The sequence below is a fragment of the Chelonia mydas genome, chromosome 1 (assembly GCF_015237465.2).
Source record: "Chelonia mydas isolate rCheMyd1 chromosome 1, rCheMyd1.pri.v2, whole genome shotgun sequence".
NCBI lineage: Eukaryota > Metazoa > Chordata > Testudines > Cheloniidae > Chelonia > Chelonia mydas.
Genome location: NC_057849.1, coordinates 45638190 through 45665058, shown reverse-complemented (window position 1 = coordinate 45665058; position 26869 = coordinate 45638190). Strand labels below are relative to the sequence as shown.

At 42.3% G+C, this 26869-nt stretch overlaps 1 protein-coding gene across 7 annotated transcripts in view; it reads left to right on the top strand.

The window, feature by feature from the left end:
- FLT1 (fms related receptor tyrosine kinase 1) overlaps nt 1-26869 on the top strand; it is a 137422-nt gene that overhangs the window by 76725 nt on the left and 33828 nt on the right. For 5 of the 7 annotated variants that reach the window (XM_043531339.1, XM_043531325.1, XM_037891686.2 and 2 more), the window contains 5 exons: nt 6102-6210; nt 11892-12182; nt 17410-17556; nt 19302-19433; nt 25206-25312. In XM_043531339.1, the coding sequence (XP_043387274.1) occupies nt 6102-6210; nt 11892-12182; nt 17410-17556; nt 19302-19433; nt 25206-25312 (786 nt within the window). Of the gene's footprint in view, nt 1-6101; nt 6211-11891; nt 12183-12331; nt 15296-17409; nt 17557-19301; nt 19434-25205; nt 25313-26869 lie in introns of those variants that run through there. The other 2 variants (XM_043531337.1, XM_037891697.2) reach the window with 2 other exon arrangements.

Genomic DNA, 26869 nt, shown 5'->3' with positions numbered 1-26869 from the left:
ACGCTGCAGTGTAAAATACAAACACGTGCAGGACAGTAGTTTAATAAAAATGTGTTAAACACTTATGTACATTAGATAAATAATACATCACTTCGGAGAGTGTAATTAGGCTAATATTGTGAGAAGGTAGGGATGGATCCTGTGTGTTACGAGTTGTGGAGCCATAAATGTGTCTATATAAAGTCAATCTTAACAAATGAAAGTATTTCTGATAGTTCACCCTCCATTTTGTTTCTTCTGGTTCACACCTAGCAAAGCAGTGGAGAATATGGGCAGTTTTAACCATGTGGCAGTCGTACTGATTTCAGTAAGACTGCTTCTATGCTCATAAGTTACTCATATGCTTAAGCTCTTCGGAGGATCTGGGCCATGGGTTGTACTATTTACTTTAAGAGCATTACTGCAGGATTTTAGTTTGCCTTATTTTCAATGTACCACACATAATTTTTCTCTGGGGTGTCCATCCTCCTCAGTGCTACTAGAATTTGTTATCACTTTTAAAAGAATCACTTCAGAGGGGCATCCTGGGCAGGGTCTAGAGTTTGACACATTTAAAAAAGCATGACTTGGCACATGCAGTTGCAGAGCTCTGTCTGCCATCGGCTCCTTGACATCCCCTCCCTCCAGGTGCCACAGAGGCAGTGAGTCAAATGTTAGTGTATTAACCATATGGCATTGAATAAGAAGGCCTGATGGGCGCATCCAGGAATACTTCATTGCTTGTACTACAGCTTCTTTAGAATCATGCAGGGCCAGTTCTACGGGTGGGCAGATAGGGCGGTTGTTTTGGGGCACCTTCTTTCAGGAGGCACTGTCTCACCACTCAGGGGGTGGGGGCGGGGCGCTGAAAATGTTTTCTGCTCTGGCCAGCAAAATGGTTAGGGCTGCTCCTGCCGCTGCTCTTTCAAGGGGATACTGTGTTCTGCTTGTAGAGCTGCTGAAGATACAGCTCTGCTCTATGAGCAACAAAGTCACCTGCCTTGACAGCACGAACTTAGGACAAAAAGGTTCTCCATAACTTTTGTCCACGTCTGGTTATTCAATTCGGAGATATTTCAGTAGGTGTTTCTGATATTGAAAACAATGTTTGTTCTGAAGGTGAAGCATGTTGTCCAGGTGTTTGACACAGATACCTCCTGCCAACAGGTGAAGCCTATTAAGTATGTAACATCACTGGCACAATTAAAACAACGCAGTGATGTGCTCCAGTATTTCAACAAGGGTCTCCCACAATAAGGTCTCCCCCTCAGCGGAGGTGCATGTAAAGACCTTTTAGCAGGGAGGGAGGTATCTTCCCCAGGAAAATTGTCAAAATTGCCAACCATTTCCCTCTGGCTTCTCTGCCACCCATCTCAACAGTGTGAGTCCTTTGTACAGGCTCTTACGCGAAATGGGACTTTAATGTAGAAATCGCCAGCATGAGGGGAGGAATCAACCTGTGCTTCCTCCTGCCTACAAAGATTTTGTCACCTCTCTTAATCAGCGCGCCTGCCCTCCTGATCCTCTTCCCCATCAGCCTCAGATATGGCCGCCCACCATTTCCGCCTTCTCCTTGCTTTCAGGATCTCGTCTTCTCTCAGCTGCTAGTGATGGCAGCAGCAATAGGAGAATAATCTCCCCAGCCTCTGACTTGGCAATGTGCCTTGTTTCTTAGAACTTAATACTTCAATTGGCCTGGGTTGGTTTGATACAAGATAAACGTTGGTGGAAGCTAGCAGATACCAGCCTTTACCCTGTCATAGCTAGCTGTGGCATCTGACTGCTGTGTGTTGTCCTCTTGTGCAGACAGCACTGCTCCGGCCAATTTCTAAACCTCTTCACGTTGCAGAGAATGTCAGATGCTGAAGGAGTTAGATGACATGAGGCCAATATCAAATACTCTCTTTACGCAACACTATGAAGAAAACACAAAGCTCAGATAGGTCCCCAGTAAGGCTATTTACTCAGTATGCACAAACCAAGACTAGCTACGTACACACTGTTTTTTGAGAGTTTTCAGACAGCTTTCACAACACAGAGCATAGTGTACACCATTAGAAGACTCACAGACAATATATTAAAGGGATACGGTCTTATTCCTATACACTACAAGTACCTAAGGCAATAACTGAGGTAATACTATATACATATCTAAAGGAGTGCACAGGCCCCTATCTGGGTATAATTAATATATCTAAGTCTGATGGAGTAAGAAAACTTATGCTTTAGAGGAAATTTCCCTTTTAAAAATGAGACCTGATTGTGTCAGACAAAGTATTGGATGATAAAATTAATTCCCACAAACTGGGGGAATTGCAGAAGGCTTATTTACCGTATAGGCCTCAGGCTCAGCAATAATACACTATGGGCTTCAGTTTAATAAAATAAATATCAGATACCAGTAGAGTCAGAGACCAAGGTCTGCTTCTCCCCTGCCAGGTACTTTGTGTAGTTGTTTACATCTATGCAAAATGGGCGTGAAGTAATATCAAGTGATACAGCCTCGGTGAGCCCACTGCTGGAATTCTGCTCCCAGCTCTAATGTCTACACCTTTAAAAATTAGAGACGGTTCAAAGGAGAGCCACAAAAAGAATTCAAGGGCTGGAAAACATACACTATCATGAGAGACTTAAAGAGCTCAGCTGATTTAACTTATCTAAAGGAAATGTAAGAGGCAACTTGATCTGTAAGTACCTATGCAGAGAGACGATATCTGATATTATTGGGCTCTTTCATCTAGCAGGAAAATGGCTGAAAGGCCAAGTTAGAAATAATATAATTGGAAATAAGATGTAATTTTTTAACAGTGAAGGCAATTGACCGTTGGAACAACTTACCCAGGGAAGAGGTACATTTGCCACCACTTCTAGTCTTTACATCAAGATTGGATGTCTTTTTAAAACAGATGATCTAGTTCAGCCACAAGTTATTGAGCCTGAAAGTGTTGGCTTGTGTAGCAGGGAAAATAATTCCCCCCACCCCCCATGCAGGAATCACTGGGTGAAATTAGAAGGCCCGTGCTATCCCAGAGGATGGACTAGAGGATCATAGATGCCTCACCTGGCCTCAGTTATCTGTAACTCTATAATTTGCTAGTGCAGAGTGTGAATTTATATTCATGTCACAGACACGTAACCTGGCTAGAGTTTCCCCTGGCTGGACACTCACCAGACTCAGGTTTCAGAGTAGCAGCCGTGTTAGTCTGTATCCACAAAAAGAAAAGGAGTACTTGTGGCACCTTAGAGACTAACAAATTTATTTGAGCATTAGCTTTCGTGAGCTACAGCTCACTCAGTGCTTAATTTGTACTGAAAGAGGTACCAGGCACAAACAATTTTTTTACATTCATAACTGATTTAGCAAGCCCAGAGGTGCCGGGACTATGAACTGCCAAGCCCTGGCACAAACTAAGCACTGAACAGACTGTTGTGTTTGGGGCCCACTTCAGTGGGCCCCGTGTGCTTTAAGCCTCTTGAGAGTGAGCAAAGTCCAGACACTGCTCCTGGCTGTGGTCTCTGGGCACACACTTGGAATCAGATCCTCTGTCTAGCTCCCCTTCTGAGAGCTGAGACTCAGTGAGCCAATTGCCCAGCTCCTGGGAACAGTCCTGACCCCACAGACTCCCCCATAGCTTAAACACACCCAGAACTCCACCTTGTGCGTGCTCTGGGTTTACAGCTTCACTCTTCAGGAGCACATGAGAGTGCAAGCCAACAGAGACACACAGTCAGACTTCCAAACATGATTACTCTGACTTAGCATGAAAGATACACAGATCTAGGCAAAATAACAAACACATCTGTATGCATTATCCTACCTAAGTTTCCTCTCTTCTCTAGAGAATTCTTTGGTCTTGGGGAGAGTCCTCTGTGATGTTCAGGAGCCTTCTCCTGCAGCTCATGGCTTCTCCTCAAAATCAAGTAGTTCATCTCTCTCTACATAACTTAGCTGCCTCTGACCTTGACTGGTCCCACAGTTAAACAGGACCCCTCTGCCTGTCCCCCCGCCCCGCCAAGCGTGCTTTTCTCTCCTGCCCAAAGCTTCCTATGTGTCTCTGAGTCCCTTGAGTTTTTATGGCCCCCTACGAACACCTGGTTTTTTTTGTTCTGTTGCTGGGGTTTTCCGCTTCCCCGCCCTGCAGACAGGTTGGAAGAGCTAGCTTCTCTCAGCTTCAGCCAACCCACTCTCCCAAAGTGTTTTCACCTGAATACAGCTATGAAAGTTTAATGACTGATAATTGTCCCTGGTCTGTCAGACATGCTACAGGCCCTGTCAGCAAATGCTGGATTCCCCAGTCACAGAGACATTCCCTGGTACAACAGTTTCATAATAACCACTTCATAACATCAACCAGAATTCATAAGCTGAACAAACAGACCCCCAAATCATCACAGTTCATAAACATTGTTTTTAGCATGTTTGACCAGCATTTAGTGAGGAGATGTAGAAGGTCACTATGCCTCAGTAAGGAGCAATGTTGTTGATCTTGACTCATGACTCTAGTTACAGACAGAATGAACAGAAGAAAATATTAACTGCACTACAATCATTTTTGAAGGCTTCTGAAAATAGCTTAACAAACTCAAACATGTCAATCGACATAGACGTATCTTTTCTCATTGCTGCCTATCACACAACTCTACCAATAACGCCAGCTCAACATGCCTTTATCGCTTTCTTTAGACCCATCACCATGCTCTTATCCATGCCATTCCCTTCGAGGTGGCATGAAAAAATGAATGCCCTTCCTGAACCACTTTGCAGTCCCATTGCTCTGTCTGCATTCAAATTTCTTCTCAAAACCTACTTCTACCATGATGCCTGTGCAAAATAAACTAAGAATGGTTGGGTTGACGGACAACTGGGGAGCTAAACTGAATTATCAGGATGTGATCAGCCACGACCATTGTACCTATTTTCCCTACTCATTGTCTGTTTATCCTTTTAGACTTTGAGCCTTCTTACATATATATATATACACATACACACAGCACCATGCCCACGCTCTTTTTGGATAGCACCATGTTTCATATTAATTAATAATAATAAATAACAGAAATTAAGACTACCACCAAGCATTATTCGGGGAATCCCCCTCCCCAAAATCTCTATCTTAGGTACTTCTAGAGCCCCTACTAACATGGTATCTTAACATCTCTCAATCTTTAATGTGTTTATCCTCACAATACCCCTGTGAGGCAGGGAAGTACCGTTAGCCCTATTTTACAGATGGGGAACTGAAACCCAGAGGCTAAAAGACTTGCCCCAGGTCATACAGAAGGTCTGTGGTGGAACAGAGACTTGAATCCAGGTCTCCCATGGGCTAGACCAGTTCCCTAAGCACTAGGCCATCCATCCACCACTATGCATGGCATTCCCTCGTGTAGGCATCAGTGTAACGTTTTTCTCTGAAGCAATGTTAGATGTTACTGTGGCATGCCCTTCAGCTATCTGCTCGTACAAATTATATCACCTCAGGAAAGCATTCAGTGTGCTAGGCCATCTAAGATGGTGTGATCAGAATAGCGGAATAGAGGCATAGATCATCAAAGCAGAGTTTTGACTGCTACTATATTAACTGTATTAAAACTGAAATCCAAAAGGAAAAAAATGTGAAAAAGGAAGAGGTGAGTAATGTCTGTCCAGCCCCTGCTCTCACTCTCGTAGCAGTTACAAGAAACAATGAAAGATGCCACAAACTCATCTGTTATGAAATGGAGCTTCGTTTTCCCAGTATTATCCAAACAAATAAGGCGTTCCTCACCTACTCCCTTTGTTGACTGACTGACCCACGGGCAGCCTCCTAGGGTAGAGCATGCTATGCCACACCTCATGTTTTATAACTTGTCGTTATTACATCAGCAGCATGAGATAAATCACCCTGAAAGGCACATGCAAAGATTTGGGTTGTAGTGATTCTGATAATGGAGCGGTCTCCTGGGCAGCTAGTTTCCTGTTATTTTTCCATCATTACCAGAGCCTGACATGGTGACACCTCCTACTAATCACCACTGAATGAATGGAGCAACTGAATCATATTAATGTCAATAGGAACTTTTTAAAAAAGGGTTCAAACAACTTCTTAATCTAACATGAGCTAAAACTATTCTTGCTTTCACAGACTGCTAGCATTCTGGCTGTAGCCGAAGCCAAATCTTCCGGAATCTACAGCTGCGTGGCTTCCAATAAAGTAGGAAATGTTGAAAGAAACATTAGCTTTTATGTAACAGGTAAGGTACAATATCCATTCAGTAACTAAACACCCACCCTGGTCAGAATGCTGCATTTGTTAGGATGTCATGTGGTTTACACTTCCCCTAGGTGTGATACTTACTGGAGGCAGATGTTAACTAATGTAATATTTTTCACTGCTTCTGTGGTGGGTTTTGACAGGACTGCTAAGACTTGGCTGCTAAAAATGGCATTAGCAGTACAGGGTGGTGAATAACCATGATCCATTATCAGCTTTCTAATGAAGATGCAAATTGCTCATGAAAATAATGGTCTCTTGCTATGACTTTTTTCTAGCACAGTCGGCACATGTGTAATGTTACTTTATAATTTGTGAAACCCCTCTCAGGCAGCATCAGGTGTGCTCACACTATGTATCAGCTTCTGCCAACTATGGCCCTGAGCGTGCAACAGGTACTCTGAAAGCAGAACGCTGTGCCTGCCCGCCGCCCCATTGAAGTCAATGCAATTCAGCACAGGCATAGGGATCTGCCTACCTCAGGAACACATTGCAGGACCAGGGCCGGTGGATCACAATTGACCATCTTTTTGCAGGTGTATCTCCCATTGACACCAATGAGTATTTTGTACACAGATGATAGAACCTAATGCATTCTACTATCCCCTTCTGAGGACGATGCCATTGTATAATATAGGCCCATATCCAGCAAAGACTTAAATATGTATTTAACTATGTATGTGAGTAATTCTAGTGACTTCAATGGCATAAAGTCAAGCATGTGCATAAGTCTTTGCAGGAACAGAACTTTAAGGAGTAAATGCTGTGACTTCAAGAGCTAAGGAAATAAATGGGAATTCACTAATAGCCAGTACACAGTTTATCAACCATCACGTAGCAAGGTCACGTTGCAAAGGAGCCACCTTCTGGTTGAAGGTTTTGTGTTGACTGTGGCACGATGCATTTACTAAGTGTGGACTCACGGGATGCGAGGCTTACATTAATGGTCCCGTATAGTCTTGGAAAAGATCCTGGTGAAAGAAAATGAGACTTAATCATTTAATAGCAGATATTTCAGAAACCACAGGCCAATCTATCTTTAATACTAAAAATACTAGAAATGAGAAACCTGCCATAACCTCACAGCTGAAAAGGGGATACATTTTCAATTAAGCATGTTTTGTTGTTGTTCTTGCTCTAATATTGTAATCGGTTTTGTTGTTGATCTGTTGCCTGTCATTCTGATTAATGAAAATAATGCTGGTACTATGCTGCCCCTCCCCGTTTTTTGAATTACATTTTACACTTTTTGAAATGTTCTGACCAACGGTAATAATACACTCCCACATTTAGGAACTGTTGGTTGTCTATAAATATAGAAGTTCAGTAATAAAACACCAGAACTAGTCATTGAAATGTGAACATAGATAAGTGACGCACGGCGAGGTTATTTGTAAAATATGAAAAAGGAAAATATTTACTTGTTCTATTAATAGATATGGCAGGAGTATTTGCTGACTAAGAGTTCTAGAATCATAGTTTTTTTGTTTGCTTTCAGGCATTAAATTGTGTACATTTCCTTGAAAGCTAAAACCTTTACTCAAACAATGACGCTAATCTGTCTGTGTTGTTGTCTGTACATATGTCACATAGAGACTTTACACACAACGTAGGACAGTGAATAGGAACATTCTAATCATCAGTCAGCGTACTGGGTACTTGCTCTTTCAATGTGCAAGACATTGAGTTGTGTGCTCTAACCCTATCTCTTTAGGCACCTAATGCTCTGTGTAAGACCCTGAAGCCAAGTGAAGAAGGTCTTTTGGTGCCATAATACCTGCCTGTTTAACATCTTCAGTTGCTCTCCCACCTAACTGTCTGATACTAGAGCATGATGATGTACATCGTTATATTTCAGGGTATGAATTGATTCTTAGCTGGGTGCAGAAAAATCATAGAAATGTAGGACTGGAAGATACCTCGATAAGCCGTCCAGTCCAGTCCCCTGCACGGAGGCAGGACTAAGTGTTATCTAGACCATCCCTGAAAGGTGTTTGTCTAACCTTATTCTTAAAAACCTCCAATGATGGAGAGTCCACAACCTCCCTAGGAAATTTGTCCAGTGCTTAACTACCCTGACTGATAGAAAGTTTTTCCTAATATCTAACCTAACTCTCCCTTGATGCAATTTACTTTTTGTCCTGTCCTCACCTTCCTTTTTATAACAACCTTTTATGTACTTGAAGACTATTATCATGTCCCTCCTCAGTCTTCTCTTCTCCAGACTAAACCCATTTTTTTCAGTCTTTCTTTGTAGATCATGTTTTCTAGACCTTTAATTGTTTTTGTTGGTCTCCTCTGGACTTTCTCCAGTTTGTCCACATCTTTCCCGAAGTGTGGTGCCCACAACTGGACACAGTACTTCCGCTGAGACCTCATCATTGCTGAGTAGAGTGGAAGAATTACTTTTTATGTCTTGTTTACAACACTCCTGCAAATACATCCTAGGATGGTGTTCACTTTTTTTTTTTTTTGTCAACAATGTTACATTGTTGACTCATATTTAGTTTGTGATCCACTATAATCCCCAGATCCCTTTCTGCAGTACTCCTTCCTAGGCAGTCATTTCCCATTTTGTATTTTTGCAACTGATTATTCCTTCTTAAGTGTAGTCCTTTGTATTTCTCCTTATCGAATTTCATCCTATTTGTTTCAAACCATTTCTCCAGTTTGTCAAAATCACTTTGAACTCCAATCCTGTCCTCCAAAGTGCTTGCAACCCCTTTCAGCTTGGTATTGTCCTCAAACTTTATAGGTGTATTCTCTATCCAAATTATTTATGAAGATATTGTATGGAACCTAACCCGCTCCACGATACCATACTTTACCTGGTAGAATGTATAATGGCAGAGAGGGTGAATAGCTATGACTTTCCCCTGAAGGCTTTGGTTTTGGCATCCATTCAGAAATGGGATATTGGAGTGGTTGGTTTACCGTTGTCTGGAAATTGTTCATGGTTTCACTGGTAGCACCCTTTTTATGTGGGGTAGTGAGACTGATATAAACTCAGCTTTTGAATCAGTTTTTTAAAATGGTGTATTTGTCCTTCGGACTCCTGGTGTGTTGTGAGACTTGAGCTGTGTGATCTATAAACACCTGTTTGTCTACTGACATCTCGTTGCTTTAATTAAACTCGACTTGTTGCTATCTGCTGTTGGCAGATTTAAAAGGGGCTTGTTCTTCTCTCCCCTGCTTATAGCACATCTAATGTGAAAGATCAGAAATATTCATTTGGATTCACACATTACTCTAGCAAGTACGCCCTTTCAGGCTGAGACCGTTGTTCTCGTCAGGTAGCATTTTATACTTCAAGGCAATTGAGAGCCTTTTTTGTTTTTGGTGTTTGTTAAAAAGCGCACTTGGGGAAAAAATGACAGTCCAAAAAATGCTGATGGTGTGAACAGACAGACAGGACACTGAAAAGGATTTCCTTCTAATGTATTCCAAACAGATACTTCAGGGCTAGGGTGACTGCCGGAGGTTTGTTTGGTTTTTGTGGGTGGGGCTGGGAGGCTGTTGTCACTTGGCTCTGACTTACACAAAGACTGAAAGTCTCACATGAAAATATCCAGAGAAGGAGAACATGAACGCTTGTAGAGTCAGAAGCTGCCCGCTACAGCAAGGGAGGTCAGAAAGGACAATGAACATGGCGAAAAGCTCAAGTAGAGTCTAAGCAGACAATACCTCCCTCTCCAATATGCCCCTTATTTTGAATTACTGTGTGGGTCAATCCTCGTCTTTTAGGTGGCAAGAAACCTTGCGCTAGAGCAATGGGAAGAATTGGGGGAGAGAGGGGCAGTTTCTTTATGTGACATGCGCCTCTCTGACAGTGGCTGAAATAGCAGCTAGAAAGTTATCAGAGGCTAAGGGCTGGAATTGGGGGGCTGGAACTAGGGGTTCTGGGGGTGCTTCCGCACACGCTGGCTTGAAGTGGTTTCCATTATATACAGGTTTACAGTTTGGTTCAATGGCTCTCAGTACCCCCACTGGGGCTGCTCCTGGCAGCACTTACCTCCACCGGCTCTACTTCCTACAGAGAGAGATGGGGGCGGGGGGGCACAAGGGAGCACAGGTAAGGGGCTGAAGATGAACACATGGGGTCAAACCCTCATGTTTATTATTGTAGAGCCCTTGGTATTTCTGAGGTTGGAGTTTAATTCCCATGTGTATCTTTGGGAGATTTATGAGTGGTGCAACTTTACACCCCTCCCTTGAGGGGAGTGTGATTTGGTGAATCTTGATAGAAGTGAATCTGATATGCCCTTGAATAGCTTTTCCTTCCTATGGGCCAATCAAGAGCAGAGGCCCTTTTAGGCTTTGTTTCAATGTGTTTTTAAATGTGCATCTTTGCCTTAGTCCATCAAATAACCGTAGGCAGGTATCTGATGCAGAGAAAATATGGAGTGTTCCCTCCTAAAAGACTTCCTGCTCATTGATACTGGGGCAGTCTTAAGAGTAATTCCTATGTGCCAAATTACACTGCACTAGGCCCCTCCCCCTGAATCTGTCCCTTCCCCTACTTTTGGGGATGTTTTGCTGGCACACAGCAGGCCCATGGGCGTGTTTGCAATTACTGAGGGTGAGACAGGAACGGCTCTGCCTTATCTCCCTGGTTTCCCAATGTCACTAGACGTGTTTTATTTTGAGATTCCTGATGGTGCTTGGCAAAGATAAACAAAATCTTCCATCAGGAAACCTGGGAGCTATTTCCACAGGAAGCTTCAAATCACTAAAGTAAATAAAACTCTTTTACATTATTCCAACCATGTTACTTAGCTTGCCTCAGGCTGTTAGATTTCATGCTAGGTGTCATATATTAGGAGTTTGGAGTCTTTAAACAAATTATTTGACTGGAATCTAGTGAATTTTGCTTTTGTGCTCAGATTTGTTTTTTTTTAAAAGTGTTTTTCTTCACTGGTGACATCTAGGAAATGTCCCAAATGTGACACCATAAAGTAGCTATAGCTATGGTATTCTGAGGGCACATTATCCTTTCATGTTAAAAATAGGTCATCTCCCACTGAGTCTCACGGTCCTCCTTGATTTTGTCTTAAGAGTTTTGCTTGGCTTTTTCTGGCCTTTACTGAGCACTGACATTTTCATAGCAAGAAAATTAAAAGAATTTCAGGTGGATACTTTGCTATTTCTTGACACACTGAGTCAAATTCAGAGCTGGCATAAGGTGGCGCAGTAACGCAAGTGAGCCAGATGGAATGCCTTGGGCAAGAGTTGGGCCCAGGGAAGTTGCTGCACCTCCTTACAGCAGGTCTGATTATGGCCTAATGTTTTAAAACAAACCAGTTACTTCCAAGGTAAGTTTGGCTCTCAAGAACTCTTGATTTACATTGGTTTTGCTGAGATCTAAATCTGGTCTTACGGAATCCTGGGGAAAGCAAAGAAGTTGCAGCAGTTGCTAGTCAGCACCAAATATGATCGCTTTACAGCGGGGGCTGCATTACCATGGATCCCAATTTAAATATTTAAATTTGGGCTCCATCGCCACGCCCACTCTATATGCGAATCCACGCGATAGCGATGCGTGCTCTACCGAGGGTCCACTGTATTAGCTGAAGGATCTTCAGGCTAATAGGAAAATAGAAATAATTTTAATTTTGACCCATGATTTTCCTATAAACTAAAAGTGTTCTTGATTTTTGACAGATGTGCCAAATGGATTTCATATTAATTTGGACAAAATGCCCATTGAAGGAGAGAACCTGATATTGTCCTGTTCAGTCAACAAATTCCTGTATAAAGACATTGCTTGGATTTTGCCAAGGACAGTTAACAATCAAACAAAAGCAAAAAAGCACATCATTAAGGAATACTCCACTACCCTCATTCTCACCATCAAGAATGTCTCCCTGGAACACTCAGGCACCTATGCCTGCAGAGCAAGGAACATATACTCGGGGGAAGAAGTGCTTCAAAAGAAAGACGTTACAATTAGAGGTGAGCACTGCAACAAAAAGGCTGTTTACTCTCGGATCCTCAAATTTAAAAGCACAAGGAATGATTGTACAACACAAAACAATGTAAAACATTAAAGGACTCATTAAAAAGTCACAGTTGTCTCATATCATCTTGATTTTTTATTACAGTTGCTACCTTTCAGGCTCTGAGGTGGTGCACCTCCAAAAATGGGTATGGACATAGGAGGAGTAGCGAAACAAAAGCATAACACATGGGCTTCCAGTTCAGTTCAGAAGGGTGTGTTCTGCTTTGGCAAAGCTGGTGGAAGTTGGGGTTTGGAAGATCCCCTGTACTGCATTGTGTATGTTGTGTTGTTGTGTCCGTTGCTGCCTCCTACTGAGTGATAATGAAAACTTTGGACCAGTTTTATCTTCCACTTTGGTATCGGCCTCTTCGAAAGTCAAAGCTGCATAAACTGATTAACTTTATAAACTGCTGGTTTTGGTCAACAATGGACATTTAATAAGTTAATTTTAACGTGTGGAATGAGCACAATTCAGTTTGAGATTGACTGGACTCTACATTTTTATTTCAATCGGATTTTGGTGGATTTATAAATATTACCTGCTGAGCAAGTTCTAATGCTTATTTATTTGAATAATTTTCTATGCTAAGTACATTAATCTTATGAAGTATCTTCTTGAGGAAGGCCCTGTGGATGCAGGAAAGAAATAAAAATGTTGATATAATGCACAGACCTATCTTATCATTTTTAATAATGAGGATTTAAAAACTGACAGAGATGAATCCTGTTTCTCCAAATAAATCCAGGTCGATTTCCCGTTGCTGTGTTGGTCAGTTTTAAAGTTAATTACTGCACTACCAAAAAAGACCTGTGGACATCAGCAAGAGTTCTGTGGCAGCCATGAGGATAAAGGACTTTGTAATGTTATAATTATCTCATTAAAGTAAAAGTGCTACACTCATTCCATTGACAAGGCTAAAGCCATCACAGTGAAATGTTTAATACATTCCTCCAAATTTAAATTTAAAATTAAGGCCATTAAAAAAATCCCTCCCTTTTGGTATGCAGATGACAATAGGATTTATTATGGGGATTAAGAAATGGCCAAACTACTGAAGGAGAATTAAGGGTAATCTAAACTTCCTTTTAAGCATTTCCTTTTTATATGATTTCACTACGAGGTGTTTCTGTGTATTATAAATGCAGTATACGGAAGAAGTTACTATTTTTAATAGATCTGATAACTTTATTTTTTTACAATATGTAGCTTTTATAATTTTTGTTTCATTTATGACTGATCATTTATATAGGATTTACATAAACCATAACAAAACAAGCCTTAGTGACCAAAATAGCCACTGCAAAGGAACAAAGTGGCTGTGCTTCTAAAATAGAGGGTGACAACATGACAACTCCTTGTGCTTGGGAACTCACCAGACTGTTTCCTCCTTTAGGTATCGGGACTGTGTCCCACGGCCAAACTTGTCTTTCACGTGGGAATTGCTTTTGTCAAGTGTGAAAGGGTAAACAATAGCATTTCCCCATCATGCCAGCTTCACGGAGCCTAAAATGCTTAGAAAACAATTAGTAACCTGGAAGTTGTCAGAGTAAAGAAAAGAATAATCATTTAGATCTTGAAATGTCACCTACAGCCTTCTTGTGTACAGTAGCTCTTTTGTTCATTATTAGCATGATGGTTCCCAGAAACAATGTGTTCTTGCAAAGGAATTTGTGTCTCTTTCTTTCTCTTTTTTTTTTTTTTTTTTTTAAATGCTTAAAAAGCAAGTGAAATGATAATGGTAATTGCTTTTAAAATGGGGCAAGCTTGTTTTGTTATGACAATGCAGGTCTCCCTCTTTATGGGGCTGCACTTGAGAAAACCTTTGGTGGCCCGGTGGACTGCAATGACAGGACTTTATGCATTTTTAATGGAATTGGAAGCCAGAGTGTGGTCGCTTGTAGAAGTCAGTTGCTGGCAGCAACCAGGTGATCTGAGCCTGGGTCACAAACCGATGTCGTGGTTAGAAACTGTCCCTGCGTGGAACTGTTAAGTGATGATGTATACCACATTGCCCAAAGGGACAGCTTGATAGCCACTTCCTAGTATGGTGTTGGCCAAGGCTCTGAACAGCTGTGATGCTGTACAATGCTATGTTAGTGCCTGGGCATAGTGGCCAGTGTTGGAAGACATGGAAGAACCTCAGTGAAACTGTTTGAGGAAAAGGGTTCTGCATTTGATGGTGAGATAAAGTTATTGTCAGTGCTGATCTCATCAGATTAAACTGAAGAATCATGTCAATTTCTGGCTGTTTCTCTAACTCCCTCTGAGTAGCATATTACTTAGAAAGAATAATTATGTAATTTAAATTTATATTCCTTTTTTAAAAACAAGTGTTAAAATGCAACTGTGTATTTATATTTTCAAACTGGTTAATAAAAAAGGAACATTAAGTGTACTAAGGTAAAAGTATGTGAAATGAAAAGTTCTACAAAAAGTGCTAACAACTTTCCATGTTTTCCCTATTGCCAAGGATTGGTTTTGCAATAGGGATTTTGCTTTCCCACAGCCATGGTGTCACTTTGAGTCATTGTAGTCTGAAGTCTTATGGCCATGCTCTGACCTCAGTGACACCCCCATGTAACTCCACCGGGCCAAATTCTGCCTACAGTGAGGTTCCCCAGGCGTAATTGAGGGCAGAACTGGTCCATCAGCCCATGTTTATGACCTCACAGAGAGACATGATGGCTATGATGCTAATGTACAACATTCAGCATTAGGGGTAAGATTTTTCAAAAGCGCTGAGCAGTGACTTCACTCTGCTCCTACTGAAGACAATGGGGGCGTTACCTGACTTCAACGGGAGCACAGTTAGGCCAACACTGAGTGCTTTTGAAAATCCCATCCTATGGCTTCACTCCAGCATCAACCAGAGAAGCAGGTGGTCTGGGAGAGAGAAACCTCTTGTTTTAACCACGTCCTTGAAAACCCGCCAACTGCGGCAAAGAAATTATTAAAAATATGTGAATGGTAACTGGCTCAAAGTTTTAAGCAAGAAAGTTTTGCTCACTATGAAAACCCGTCTTTAGTGTATGGATATAAACAAATTAAAATTAATCAGAAATAACTTACAGAATGTGTGATTTGCCTTTGTTCTGTCATCCTGACACACTTCATTTTGAATGGGTTGGTTGTGTTGTTCTGTGGGGATTATTTATAAATAGAAAACTTGGACCAAGTGACTTAAATCTGTCAGCTTGTGTGTGTGAACATATTTTCAAACAATACATCTTCATAGACAGCTTATTTTGCCAAAATGGAACCATAATGTAAATGTCCAGGATCCATAGCTGAAAAGCGAGCAATCTTGTTGGATGGGGAGAAATCATTGTTGATGTTAATACCAATGCATATAGATTTGATGAAGAATGTACATCTAAACTTCACTCACTGGAATTGTTGTTTGTTGATAAGAATAGACTATTTGTTACACTATAAACACATAAGTTAATGGTCATTGCCCCAAGGAATGTACATTCTAGCTTGGGCATAGACAAAAAAATCAGACACAGATGGTTCATAGATATGTTGGAATTGATTTCAGGGGATAAAAGTCTAGCAGAGGTCATTCATTTCAGAACTTCTGAAAAGCTTTCAGTGCATTTGGGTTTATACACATTATATAAATGGACTAAGAACTAGTGTGAAATGTACTGGAGGGTTTTTAATCAGGTCAGGTAGTCGGATCATAGTGGAAATGGACAGACCTGTTGGATCATGAAGTCCACCCTCCTGAAAGATTAGCATATAATGATCCCAACAAAGGAGGTGTCAGATACTAAACTGATGCTGTACTTGCTCTTAGCATATAGATATATGTCGCTGTGAAAAAGTGAACCCTAATCTTGGAAGTTTCCTTGCAGAGAAAGATTGCAGCATCAACCAGTTCCTGCAGGAACTGGGAATTCAAGGAAATCGGCAATGCAGTGCAGGATTGTGCAGGAATGCACTGCACTCTACAGGACCAAAGTGCAAAAGGGATAATATAAGAAGTTGCAAATGTGGTAGAAAAGTTGTTGCTGTGTAATCACTGTCCGTTCTGGAGCTATCCTCCTGATCTTGGTCATACCAGCTTTCAACTTTGTGCAAGAAGGCAGGGGGAAATGGATTGGTTTGGAGATGGGGAGGAAAACAACATCAAGATCGTCTGCTTGCTTTGGGTGCCCAGGGATGACTTAATATTGTGCTTGTTGAACTTTTGAGGTTTTTTCTTATCGTTGGTTGAGGGGGATGTAAATGCTGGACAGGATCAGAACATGCCGAGGTGTGCTTCCAAAACACTAGCGAGAAAGTCATTGAACTCCATTTTATTTCATACATTTGAATGAATTTTAATCCATAAAAGTGGCTAATATAAAATAGGAATTATATGCTGTTATATAGCACTGAACTCTGGAACCCAAACTTCTGCCTCTGGGATCACTTGCATTATGGGAGGGAATGTTGCCTGGGGAAAATAGACACATTTCTCACAAATACAAGGACTATCTGTGTTTGGCTAGCTGTCATGTGGTTTTGCCAAGATTCCTTGAGTTCAGCTAAACACAAAAACCAAAGATATATGAAGACTTGGGGGTATACAACTCAGTGATTCAGTGCTCACACTCTGGTTTTGAAGTATGATAGTTTACTCAATAGGTCTTACAATAAAGCTGATCTTCACAGTGAGTAAACTATGTAAATTTTATTCATGCACAGACTAGTATATATGCAACATCTAACTGTATAAAGCTATCACTAATTCAGGGATATTCTAACCTAATGACCAGATCCCTTCGAACCTATTTAAAATCTTGCACTTCATAGTACATTTCTCCTGAAAATAGCAAAATCCTGAGATCGCAAAGAGTCTTTACTTTAGCTTGTAAGAGAATGAATGCAGAAAGCTTTGTCTTAACACAGCATCTTTTGTTGGATCATTTCTATTATGATCTGTGTTATAACCAGTTACAAGTGATGAAAGGAAATTATCTCAAAAGGAAAAGGCATCACTAAGCCACACTAAATATTCTTTTCAAACAGGGATAGTAAGTAGGGAAAGTGTAACCTTGGAATTTGGTAGAATGTCTCCAGAAAGCTCTGACATTTTAAAAGATCGTTAATGACAATGCAGGAGATTATTTTAAATATACACACACATGATTTTCGGAATGTAATCGTTGAACTCTCGTTTTATTTTGTAGCTCAGGAAGCACCATCCCTCCTGCGCAACCTCAGTGATCAGATTGTGAACACCAGCAATTCTGCTACTTTAGAATGTCAGGCTCAAGGCATCCCCGAGCCCCAGATATCCTGGTTTAAAAACCACGAAGAAATACAGCAAGAACCAGGTGAGAGCTGCAAACACCCTTTCCCCTCCTCAATCTCTTCTCTTATATCTGCTCTGTATCTGTTCGGCTATGTCTACACTACACAGCTTTTAGCGACAGGTCTGTCTCGCCACAGCTGTGACGCTAAAAGTCGTGCAGTGTAGCCGTCATTTGTCGGCTGGCCCAAAAAACTTCCACCCCCCAACGAGCGGCGTTTGCGTGGTCGGCAGGACGCACTGCTCACACTCGTGCATGTCACCAGCAAAACTTTCGTCTTTCAGGGTTTCTGTTGTTCAATTGCCAGTGTAGACATAGCCTTAGATACTAATGTCCCCGTTACCATAGTATCTGAGCACCTCACAACCTTTAATGTGTTCATCCTGACAACACCCCTGTGAGATTGGGCAGAACTTTCCCCTCCCTCGTTTTACAAGTGAGAGGACTGAGGCACAGAGAGGCTAAGTTACTTCTGCCCACGGTCACACAGGAAATCCATGGGAGAGCAAGAATTTGAGCATGTGTCTCCCCAGGCCAGCACCCTAACCTCTGGACAGATCTGGTGTTGGGATATCAGAACAGAATTGGAATTCATCTGCCTGTAGTAGGGGGATCCATTTGTCATGTAGCATTACATGGGGGAGGGATAGCTCAGGGGTTTGAGCATTGGCCTGCTAAACCTAGGGTTGTGAGTTCAATCCTTGAGGGGCCCATTTAGGGATGTGGGGCCAAAAATGGGGATTGGTCCTGCTTTGAGCAGTGGGTTAGACTAAGATGACCTCCTGAGGTCCCTTCCAACTGTGAGATTCTATGATTACGTCCTATTATGAGACATCCAGGAGCTGTTACTTTGTTGGATTTAGATTTGCTTTTCTTGATATGAGTAGAAAAGAGCTGGGGGAGGGGGCATCTTAGAGCTGGATCATCATTGCACTGGGGTTTGGGTTCAAGGCTCAGTTGGGGCTAAATGTTTAGCTAAAATGGCACCAAAATCATGCAATCATACTATTCTTGGGAGACTTCAGCTTCAGTTGGTAGGAATCTCGGATGGGAGAAATATAATGAGATTTCAGCCATATCCTAACCAGAACCTGAAAATAGGGCCCCATTGGTTTTACATCTGATCTGTAACCAAAGTCATTCCGACAGGTTTGACTACAGGAATTGGAATCCAATCCCCAATCTCTTGTAGCAAAATCCAAGGAGGTTTGTGTTTAAGCTTCTGGCTTTGGCCATCTCTAATTATTTTGTAACAAACGTAAGCAACTGGAAAAATCTTCGAATGTTTCCCAATAATAACCCCCAGACCACATTATGCTCTTGTAGGAACAAGACACCAAACCAGATATAGGACCCAATCCTGCAAACACTTACTACTGAGCACATTGGTTACAATGAGACCAACATGAATACTCCCATTGACTACAGTAGGACTACTACCTGTGTGTTTAAAGTTAAGCACATTTAAGTGTTTAAGCCAAGTACTAAGCATTACACCCAGAAATGAGGCACTTTCAAGACCATTGCCGCAGAGGGAGCCTTCTTACTAATGTAAGTGCTGTATAAACACCAGTGTCCACCAGAGCCTCAGAACCTGTGAACACTTTGTAACTCTGAAACCAACACGCAAAATTAAGCACCCATCCACCCCCTAGGGTGTTATGTAATGTCTGGCTCATCCCTAATAATCAGAAGAGGATTGTTTTACAGAAAGAGTTTATTTGTTTATACTCCAGGTCCCACTCATTTAAAGATCTTTCACTCCACAGGAATAATTTTAGGACCAGGAAGCAAAATGCTGTTTATCGAAAGAGTCAAAGAGGAGGATGAAGGACTTTACCAGTGTATAGCCACCAACCTAAAAGGATCTGTGGAGAGTAAAGCTTATGTCACTGTACAAGGTAAAGCATTGCATTAGATGGAAATGAGAAAAATCGCTCTAAGTTCTTGTTCTCTATTTGATCTACTTTTTCTCTTTTCCCCTCTTATTTTCTCTAAGCGGCTTATAAGTGGAGTTCTTCCTCTGACTAGGAAGGCAGGTAAGTGGCTTGTTGATCATGTTTCAGAGTAGCAGCCGTGTTAGTCTGTATCCACAAAAAGAAAAGGAGTACTTGTGGCACCGTAGAGACTAACCAATTTATTTGAGCATAAGCTTTCGTGAGCTACAGCTCACTTCATTGGATGCATGCAGTGGAAAATGCAGTAGGGGATTTTATATACACAGAGAACATGAAACAATGGGTGTTACCGTACACACTGTAAGGAGAGTGATCAGGTAAGGTGAGCTATTACCAGCAGGAGAGTGGGGGGGTGGGACCTTTTGTAGTGATAATCAAGGTTCATGTTCTCTGTGTATATAAATCTCCCCACTGTATTTTCCACTGAATGCATCCGATGAAGTGAGCTGTAGCTCACGAAAGCTTATGCTCAAATAAATTTGTTAGTCTCTAAGGTGCCACAAGTCCTCCTTTTCTTTTTGTTCATCATGTGTGATTTCTGAATACAGCAGTTTGAGGAAAGTCTTAGCAAGGGCAATGTACCAGGTTGGAAAGGAAGCCAATGGGAAATGCTAACTCTGAATGTGTTTATACTGACCTAAAAAGAGGAATTGCTTCAATCCAACAAAGAGGGCCAGGGAAGAAGATAAATGGAAATTTAGTATAATAAAAAACCTTACCCATTCATTTTCTCATTTCAGGCTACTATAAGCCAGAATGAGACATTTTTGATATTTTCCTTTTCTTGGTTTTAATATAAAGTGGGCTGCTATGTCCAAGCAGAAGAGTTTTCTGGTAAACACAAATGCATCTTTCAGAGGTATTTACTATAGGAGCTAGGGGTTGTTATTGTTACTCCTCCTCAGGATCCTCGTGCTATTCATCTGAATGTCCAAACTTTTTTTTTTTCAGTTCTCTTGGCCTCAATGGTGCCTTGTGGCAATGAGTTCCACAGGCAAATTGTGCATTGCATGAACAAGTATTTTTTCTTTTATCAGATTTAAGCTTGTCATTTTTCAACTTCATTGAATGTGCCCCATGCCATTAATTATTGTGTGCACTTTGGACAAAATCTCTTTTTGCAACTCAACCGTCCCAAGCCTTTCAATCTCTCTCCATAGGAGACATTTTAATTAGGCAAAATATTATCAGCTCCTTCAGGCAAAGACTGTCTCCCTGTGTGTTTGTACAGCTTGTAGCACAATAGACTCCCATCCCTGTTTGTTTGGGTACTGCCACAACACACACAACGTGAGAAAGAAATCAGGATTGAAATGTTCCAGTTGCAAGTTCTTTGGCTTTCTTGGCCCATTGGCAAGTTCATTGCTGTAAAAAGTCAGCGTGTATATATGAGCAGGGCTACATACAACAGAGGAAGGACTTGTTGCCAGCTATGTTTTGGGGAGTAATTTTAAATTTGTGTGGGCATTCTCAAAAAATGACTCATTTTAGAGTGCTTTCAGTTTAACACACCCGGCAGATTAGCTAATTTGTCTGGACAACGTAATGTTACCCTATATTGTACTTGTATTCTTTTATTTACTGATAACATTTTGTGGGCTAGTTTCTGGGGAAACAGTGTCTCCTTGTTGCCTGACCCAGGGGAGAAAGGGAGGATAGTGGATTCCTGTCTGGGTAAGTGTCCTTCATGGACGCTAGATAAAGCTTTTGGATGGTTCTGATAAAAAGCTTTAGCCAAGTAGAAATGGGGGCCAGTGAGTTAAAGACTCCCCAGCACTAATGTCTGGAAAAGGAAAGAGACAAATCATTTAATCAGCCCCCCGCAAAAAATCATGCTCAGGGAGAAGGCATCCTCACCCTGTCTCTCCCACCCTCATGAAATCTCTGTGGTCTCAGCAAGGGGACAATGGTCAAATGAAGAGTGATCCCTGCCATCATCCCCTGAACAAGTGTCCCTCTTCCGAGGGACATGGAATTGTAGCCATTCACCCAGCTTTGGCTCTGGAGGGTCGAGAGCTGGGCTCATCTCCAGTTTTTACTGCATTCTCGAAAATGCACAGTGTACAATTTCTGCCGGTGTTACAAAAAATACTGACGTTTTTGATCTGCATACAGTAGCTCGCCAAGTACAGTAGATCATTTAAAAGAAAGCTGGGCAAGTGCCTCGTGTCCAGGGCTATGTTTAACAGACTGGAAAAGTGGTTTGTAAAATAACCAGGAAGGAAACTGTCTGCTCTTTTTATTTCCTTTGAAAAAAAGTTCTTATACTTACAGATAATACAATGTGTTATTTTTGTATCAGAAAGGGAAGAATGGACTGCGGAATCCAAGAGGGTTCTTTAAATAATCACAGTCCTTGTTTAGTTTGGAAGCCACACATGTAGGACAGTCAGTGGAAGAGATGTAGCCAAAAAATGTCACCATAAGCCATCAAATCACCTTCAGCTTAAGAACTGAATGGGAAATAATAGAATGAATACAAATAGCAAATCAGAGTGAGGTACCTACACATGGACAAAAAGATCCTTTTAAATGGTGCAGAAAGTTTTCAGTGGATGTTTGCTGTGGAAGGAGTGCGTGCGAGCTACTTATTGCAGCTTGCACTTAGGGGTCAGTTCAGCCACTTGTCACACTGCTCAGACCTTCAGCTGGAGAACCGTTTAATAAAGTCCTCTCACTGAAGTTTGGCTCTGCAGGTATTATGCACACTGCAGAGGGGCGTGTCTCAGTTAAGTAGCTAGTTTATGAAGGAGTAGGATGATGTAAAAAGGGGTCTAGGTGTAAAAGAAGGAGCTAGTTTTACAATTTATACCCAATTAAATTCAGGCTTCCACCGAAATAAATAAACAATAATGTATCTTGGTTTAAAGCTGCCTCTGGACAGCTTTATGTGACTCTCAGAGATACGACAAAGGAACTATGAATTGTGCTGGACTTTATTCAGCTGGACTGAACTCATGACAATCGTTTGCTACTTACTTGCACATTTTGTATATTGACAAACACGTTATGGTAGCTTGTGCAAAGGGGCCCAATCCAACGCTCACTGGAGTCAATGGGAGTGTTTCCCTAACTTTAATGGGAGGTGAAACTTAGACTCTAACATTTTGTTTGTGTGGCTATGAAATAAATTGTCTCTCTGAGTGTATGGTGGGCGGTCATTAGTCTGATTCCATGATGCCTTGGGCTGTTGTCTCAGTAGACTGCCCAAGCTAAGCAGGGATAGATCAGATCAGTGCATGGATGGAAAAGCCTTGGGAGCTGCTGGAAATGGTACCGGTGTTTCTGGTTCAGTGCTGAACCAGTGACACCGCGTGGCATTCCCCATACTGCACTCGTGGAGGTGCTGTCTTGCAGACGAGAGATAAAATAGTCAGGATGAGAAGTGAAACTGACATCCTAACTACCTGTGGTCACGACAGAGGCTGTGACTTCTTCACAAGAGCAGAAAAAACAAGGAGGACTTGTGGCACCTTACAGACTAAGAAATTTATTTGAGCATAAGCTTTCGTGGGCTACAGCATCCGATGAAGCGAGCTGTAGCTCACGAAAGCTTATGCTCAAATAAATTCCTTAGTCTCTAAGGTGCCACAAGTCCTCCTCGTTCTTTTTGCTGATACAGACTAACACGGCTGCTACTCTGAAACCTGTCACAAGAGCAGGGTTCTTAAATCTGCTACTTGAGCTGAATCCCAGCGTGGATAATGATATTCTACTGACCTAAATTGTCCTTGCAGTTTCAAATGGATACACTATCCTTCTTCACTTCACTCCTTAACAATTGCAGAGCAAACCGTAGCAGTGAAAAAGCTGCTGCATTCCACCAGGAACTGGCTGCACGTCAGCTTGTGGGTGCCATGATTTCTGTGTTAAGGAATGGTGGCAGACACTCTTTCCCCTCCAGCTGCTGCTGAATAAATGTCAGAAATGGTTCCTTGTCACCTGCACAGGCACTGAGTCACATTCACAGGATAAACAAGAGTATGGATGTGTAAATACACAGTCTGGAGAAGGTCCTGTGTTATGTTAGAGAACAATCTAGCTGTATTAGTCTGCAGCTCACAGCACATTTGTCATAACAACATTATAAAGGAAAGCATCATTTGTGTTGTATTTGAAATGGAGTTGTTGTTTTTTTAAGTACTCACACCTGAGAGAAATTAATCACATCCCAGGGTTTGGAAAAATAAATGCCTTGAATCCCAGTTTGTAGTTGTATTCATATTTTTTATTTTGATAGAACTTACTTTCATAGCTCCAATAGGGACAAGCCTGAGGAGTCTTTTAAATATTGGACATGAGCAGGAATCTGATTATCACCTTCACAATTCCTGCACAGCAGACTTGTCACCGCTGCAGAAAACAATTCAAACGCCGAACAAAGCTCTGCAGACTTGCTTAAAACAAGGCACCGCATACTCCTTGGTTACCCCATCGGCCCACCAGTGAGACATCACTCCTTCCTCTTTCAATTGTCAGGAATGGTGCCAAGCTTTGACACTGCTGCAAGTGTGGCCAGCAGAAAAGAGTGAACTCGTGTTCAGAATGCTGTGCCGTGTTCCCTGTCTCTCGGTCTGAAAGCTGTGCACTTGAGTCGGAACTGTGAGAGTATCACAATAAGGGGCAGAGCGTGGGTTTTCGCATTTGCTACCAATAAGGAAGTGTATTATTGTGACATGATCACAGCATTTGCAAAACATTCTGCTTTGAAGACATTTTATGAGACCCCAAAGGAGCAGTATGAAATGAAATTTTATTCTGGATATTTTTAAAGCACCATCAGTGAGATTGATTATTTTCCAGATTTAGAAGTTTTAATATTTTCTTCCTGCTCCCATTTTTCCCATTTGTAATTTCTGCATTATTTGGATCAACTCTCCCTAGGCTCACTACGGATATGTCTACATTGTAAATAAAACCCTGCGGCTGGCCCATGCCAGCTGACTTGGGCTGCAGGGCTGTTTCCCTGCAGGATAGACTTACAGGTTTGGGCTGGAGCCTGAGCTCCGGGGCCCTTCCACTCCCAGAGTCCTAGAGCCCGGCCTTCAGCCCAAGCCCAGAAGTCTATACAGCAATGAAACAGTCCCACAGCCTGAGCCTGCGAGCCTGAGTCAGCTGGCACGGGCCAGCTGTGGTTGTCTAACTGCAGTGCAGACCTACCCTAAGGGTGTGACCCTGCCAGCCAACACATGTATAGAGGGGGTGCTGCTTGGGAAGGCACATGTGGGATCTGACCCCCACATCACTGATGTCAGTGGGAGTCACGCCTGGGGCTGTACACTGAGGGCCAAGGCTGGTCATAGCTGGGGCAATGCTGTTAAGCTCTCCTCCCTGCAATGGGAATAGAGAGCACAGCAACCAGTTTCTTGAAAAAAGGGTACTCCGTAGTCACATCTCTAATGTCACAGGCAAGTGAGCCACCTCTTAGCATCCTGCTGCCTGTCCTATGGTATCTCCCCAACCCCCCAAAAGGATTGAGCTCTGCGTTAGCAAGCTCTCCAGCAAGGGTGTCAAGAGTTTCATTTCAATGTGTTTATTGCAGTGGGTTTTGTCCAGGGGGTGAATTTTTCTAGGTTCTGAGAGTCATTAACATCTCTGGAAAGGAAGTTGGTCGTTACTGATATGTTCTTCAGATACATTTTAAATGCCAAGGGAAAGCAAACTCTGCTGTTCTGAGTGTAGTTCTATAAAATGTTTGTTGCTTCATTTCCCCAGGAACAGCAGAGAGATCAAACCTGGAGCTAATAACTCTGACATGTACCTGTGTGGCTGCTACGCTCTTCTGGCTCCTATTAACGCTCTTTATACGCAAGCTGAAAAGGGTAAGAATGACTAATTACTAAGCTTCCCCCTGCTCCCCTTTTCTCACTGGCATTTGCTCTGGTTAGAAAATGTTCCTATTTCAAATGAGATTCATGAACATTACATTAGTTCACCCGGTCCTCTACAGCAGGTGCAAAGTAGGTGCAAAATGCTAATGCGACAGAAGGTGCAAAGCAGGAGTGAATCAGCTGCTACGGTCTAGAGCCTCAAAGATGTTTACACACACAACTCCCATTGATTTCAGCCGGAGTTAGGCTATGTCTACACTACTGAGCTTACAGTGGCACAGCTGTATGGCTGCAGCCGTGCTGCTGTAAGGTCTTTCATGTAGCTGCTCTATGCTGGCAGGAGAGCTCTCTCCTGCTGGTGTAATTAAACCATCCCTAACGAGCAGTGGTAGCTATGTTGGCAGGAGAGTGTCTCCCGCCGACATAACGCTGTCCACGCCGGCACTTCTGTGGGTAAAACTTATGTTGGTCAGGGGTGTGTTTTTTTCACACCCCTGACTGACAAAAGTTTTGCTGACAAAAGTGCTGGTGTAGACACCTTTGAGGATCCGGCCTAAATGCCTGTGAATGTCGACTCTTCGGGGTAAATAGAAGAACAGGGTCCGGTAAGGCCTGGTCTTTGCACTGGTGTAACTATGTCACTTAGGGGTGTGATTTGTTTTTACTGAAATGCCTGTACCAGTACCACCTCTACTGTGTATGAAAGGTGCCTTGTACTGGCGTAGCTTATTCCTCTTCCCTCAGAGGAGTAGCTACACTGGTATAAAGCACTTTTATACCAATATAACTGTGTCCAAAAGCCTTGTCTCCACGACAGGTTACTTCGGTATAACTTACGGCACTCAGGGGTGTGAATAATCCACACCCTTGAGCGACGTAAATTATACTGACCTACGCACTGGTGTAGACAGCATTATGTCTGCGGGACATAGCTACCGCCTCTCGCGGAGGCAGGAGTTATTAAGCCAACAGGATTGTTCTCTCCCATCTGCTTAGAGCGTCTCCACCACAAGTGGTGAAGCAGTGCTGCTGCCCCGCTGTAAGCGCTGTGCTGGAGATGGAGCCTAAGGGAAGTTGTACCCCTTTGACTACACTGCTATAATGAAACCAGTACAACTGTGTGGGTGTAGAAAAGCACTAAGGCCACTTTACAGAGATCTGAACGTGTAAAAGGGCCTTAGAGTGAATGTAAAATGTAGTTTGTGCCCACTTTAAGGCCCCTTTAAACTGCCACAGTGGTGTTAAGTAACCTTTGTTTAACCGAGGCTGTGTCTATGCTATAGAGGCTATTCCGGCATAGCTATGGCGCTGTAGCTATGTAGGCATAATCCCGTAGTATAGATTCTGCCTATACCGATGGAAGAGGGTTTTATGTCGCTGTAGGAACTCCACCTCCCAATGACGGTAACTAGGTTGACAGAAGCATTTTCCATTGACCTAGCTGTGGCCACATTGGAGGTTAGGTTAGCACAGCTACATCTGTATGGGGTTGTGACCCAGTGGTGCCTAGGGCAGCCCTCAAAGGAAATGCCAAGGTCAGGGCAGGTT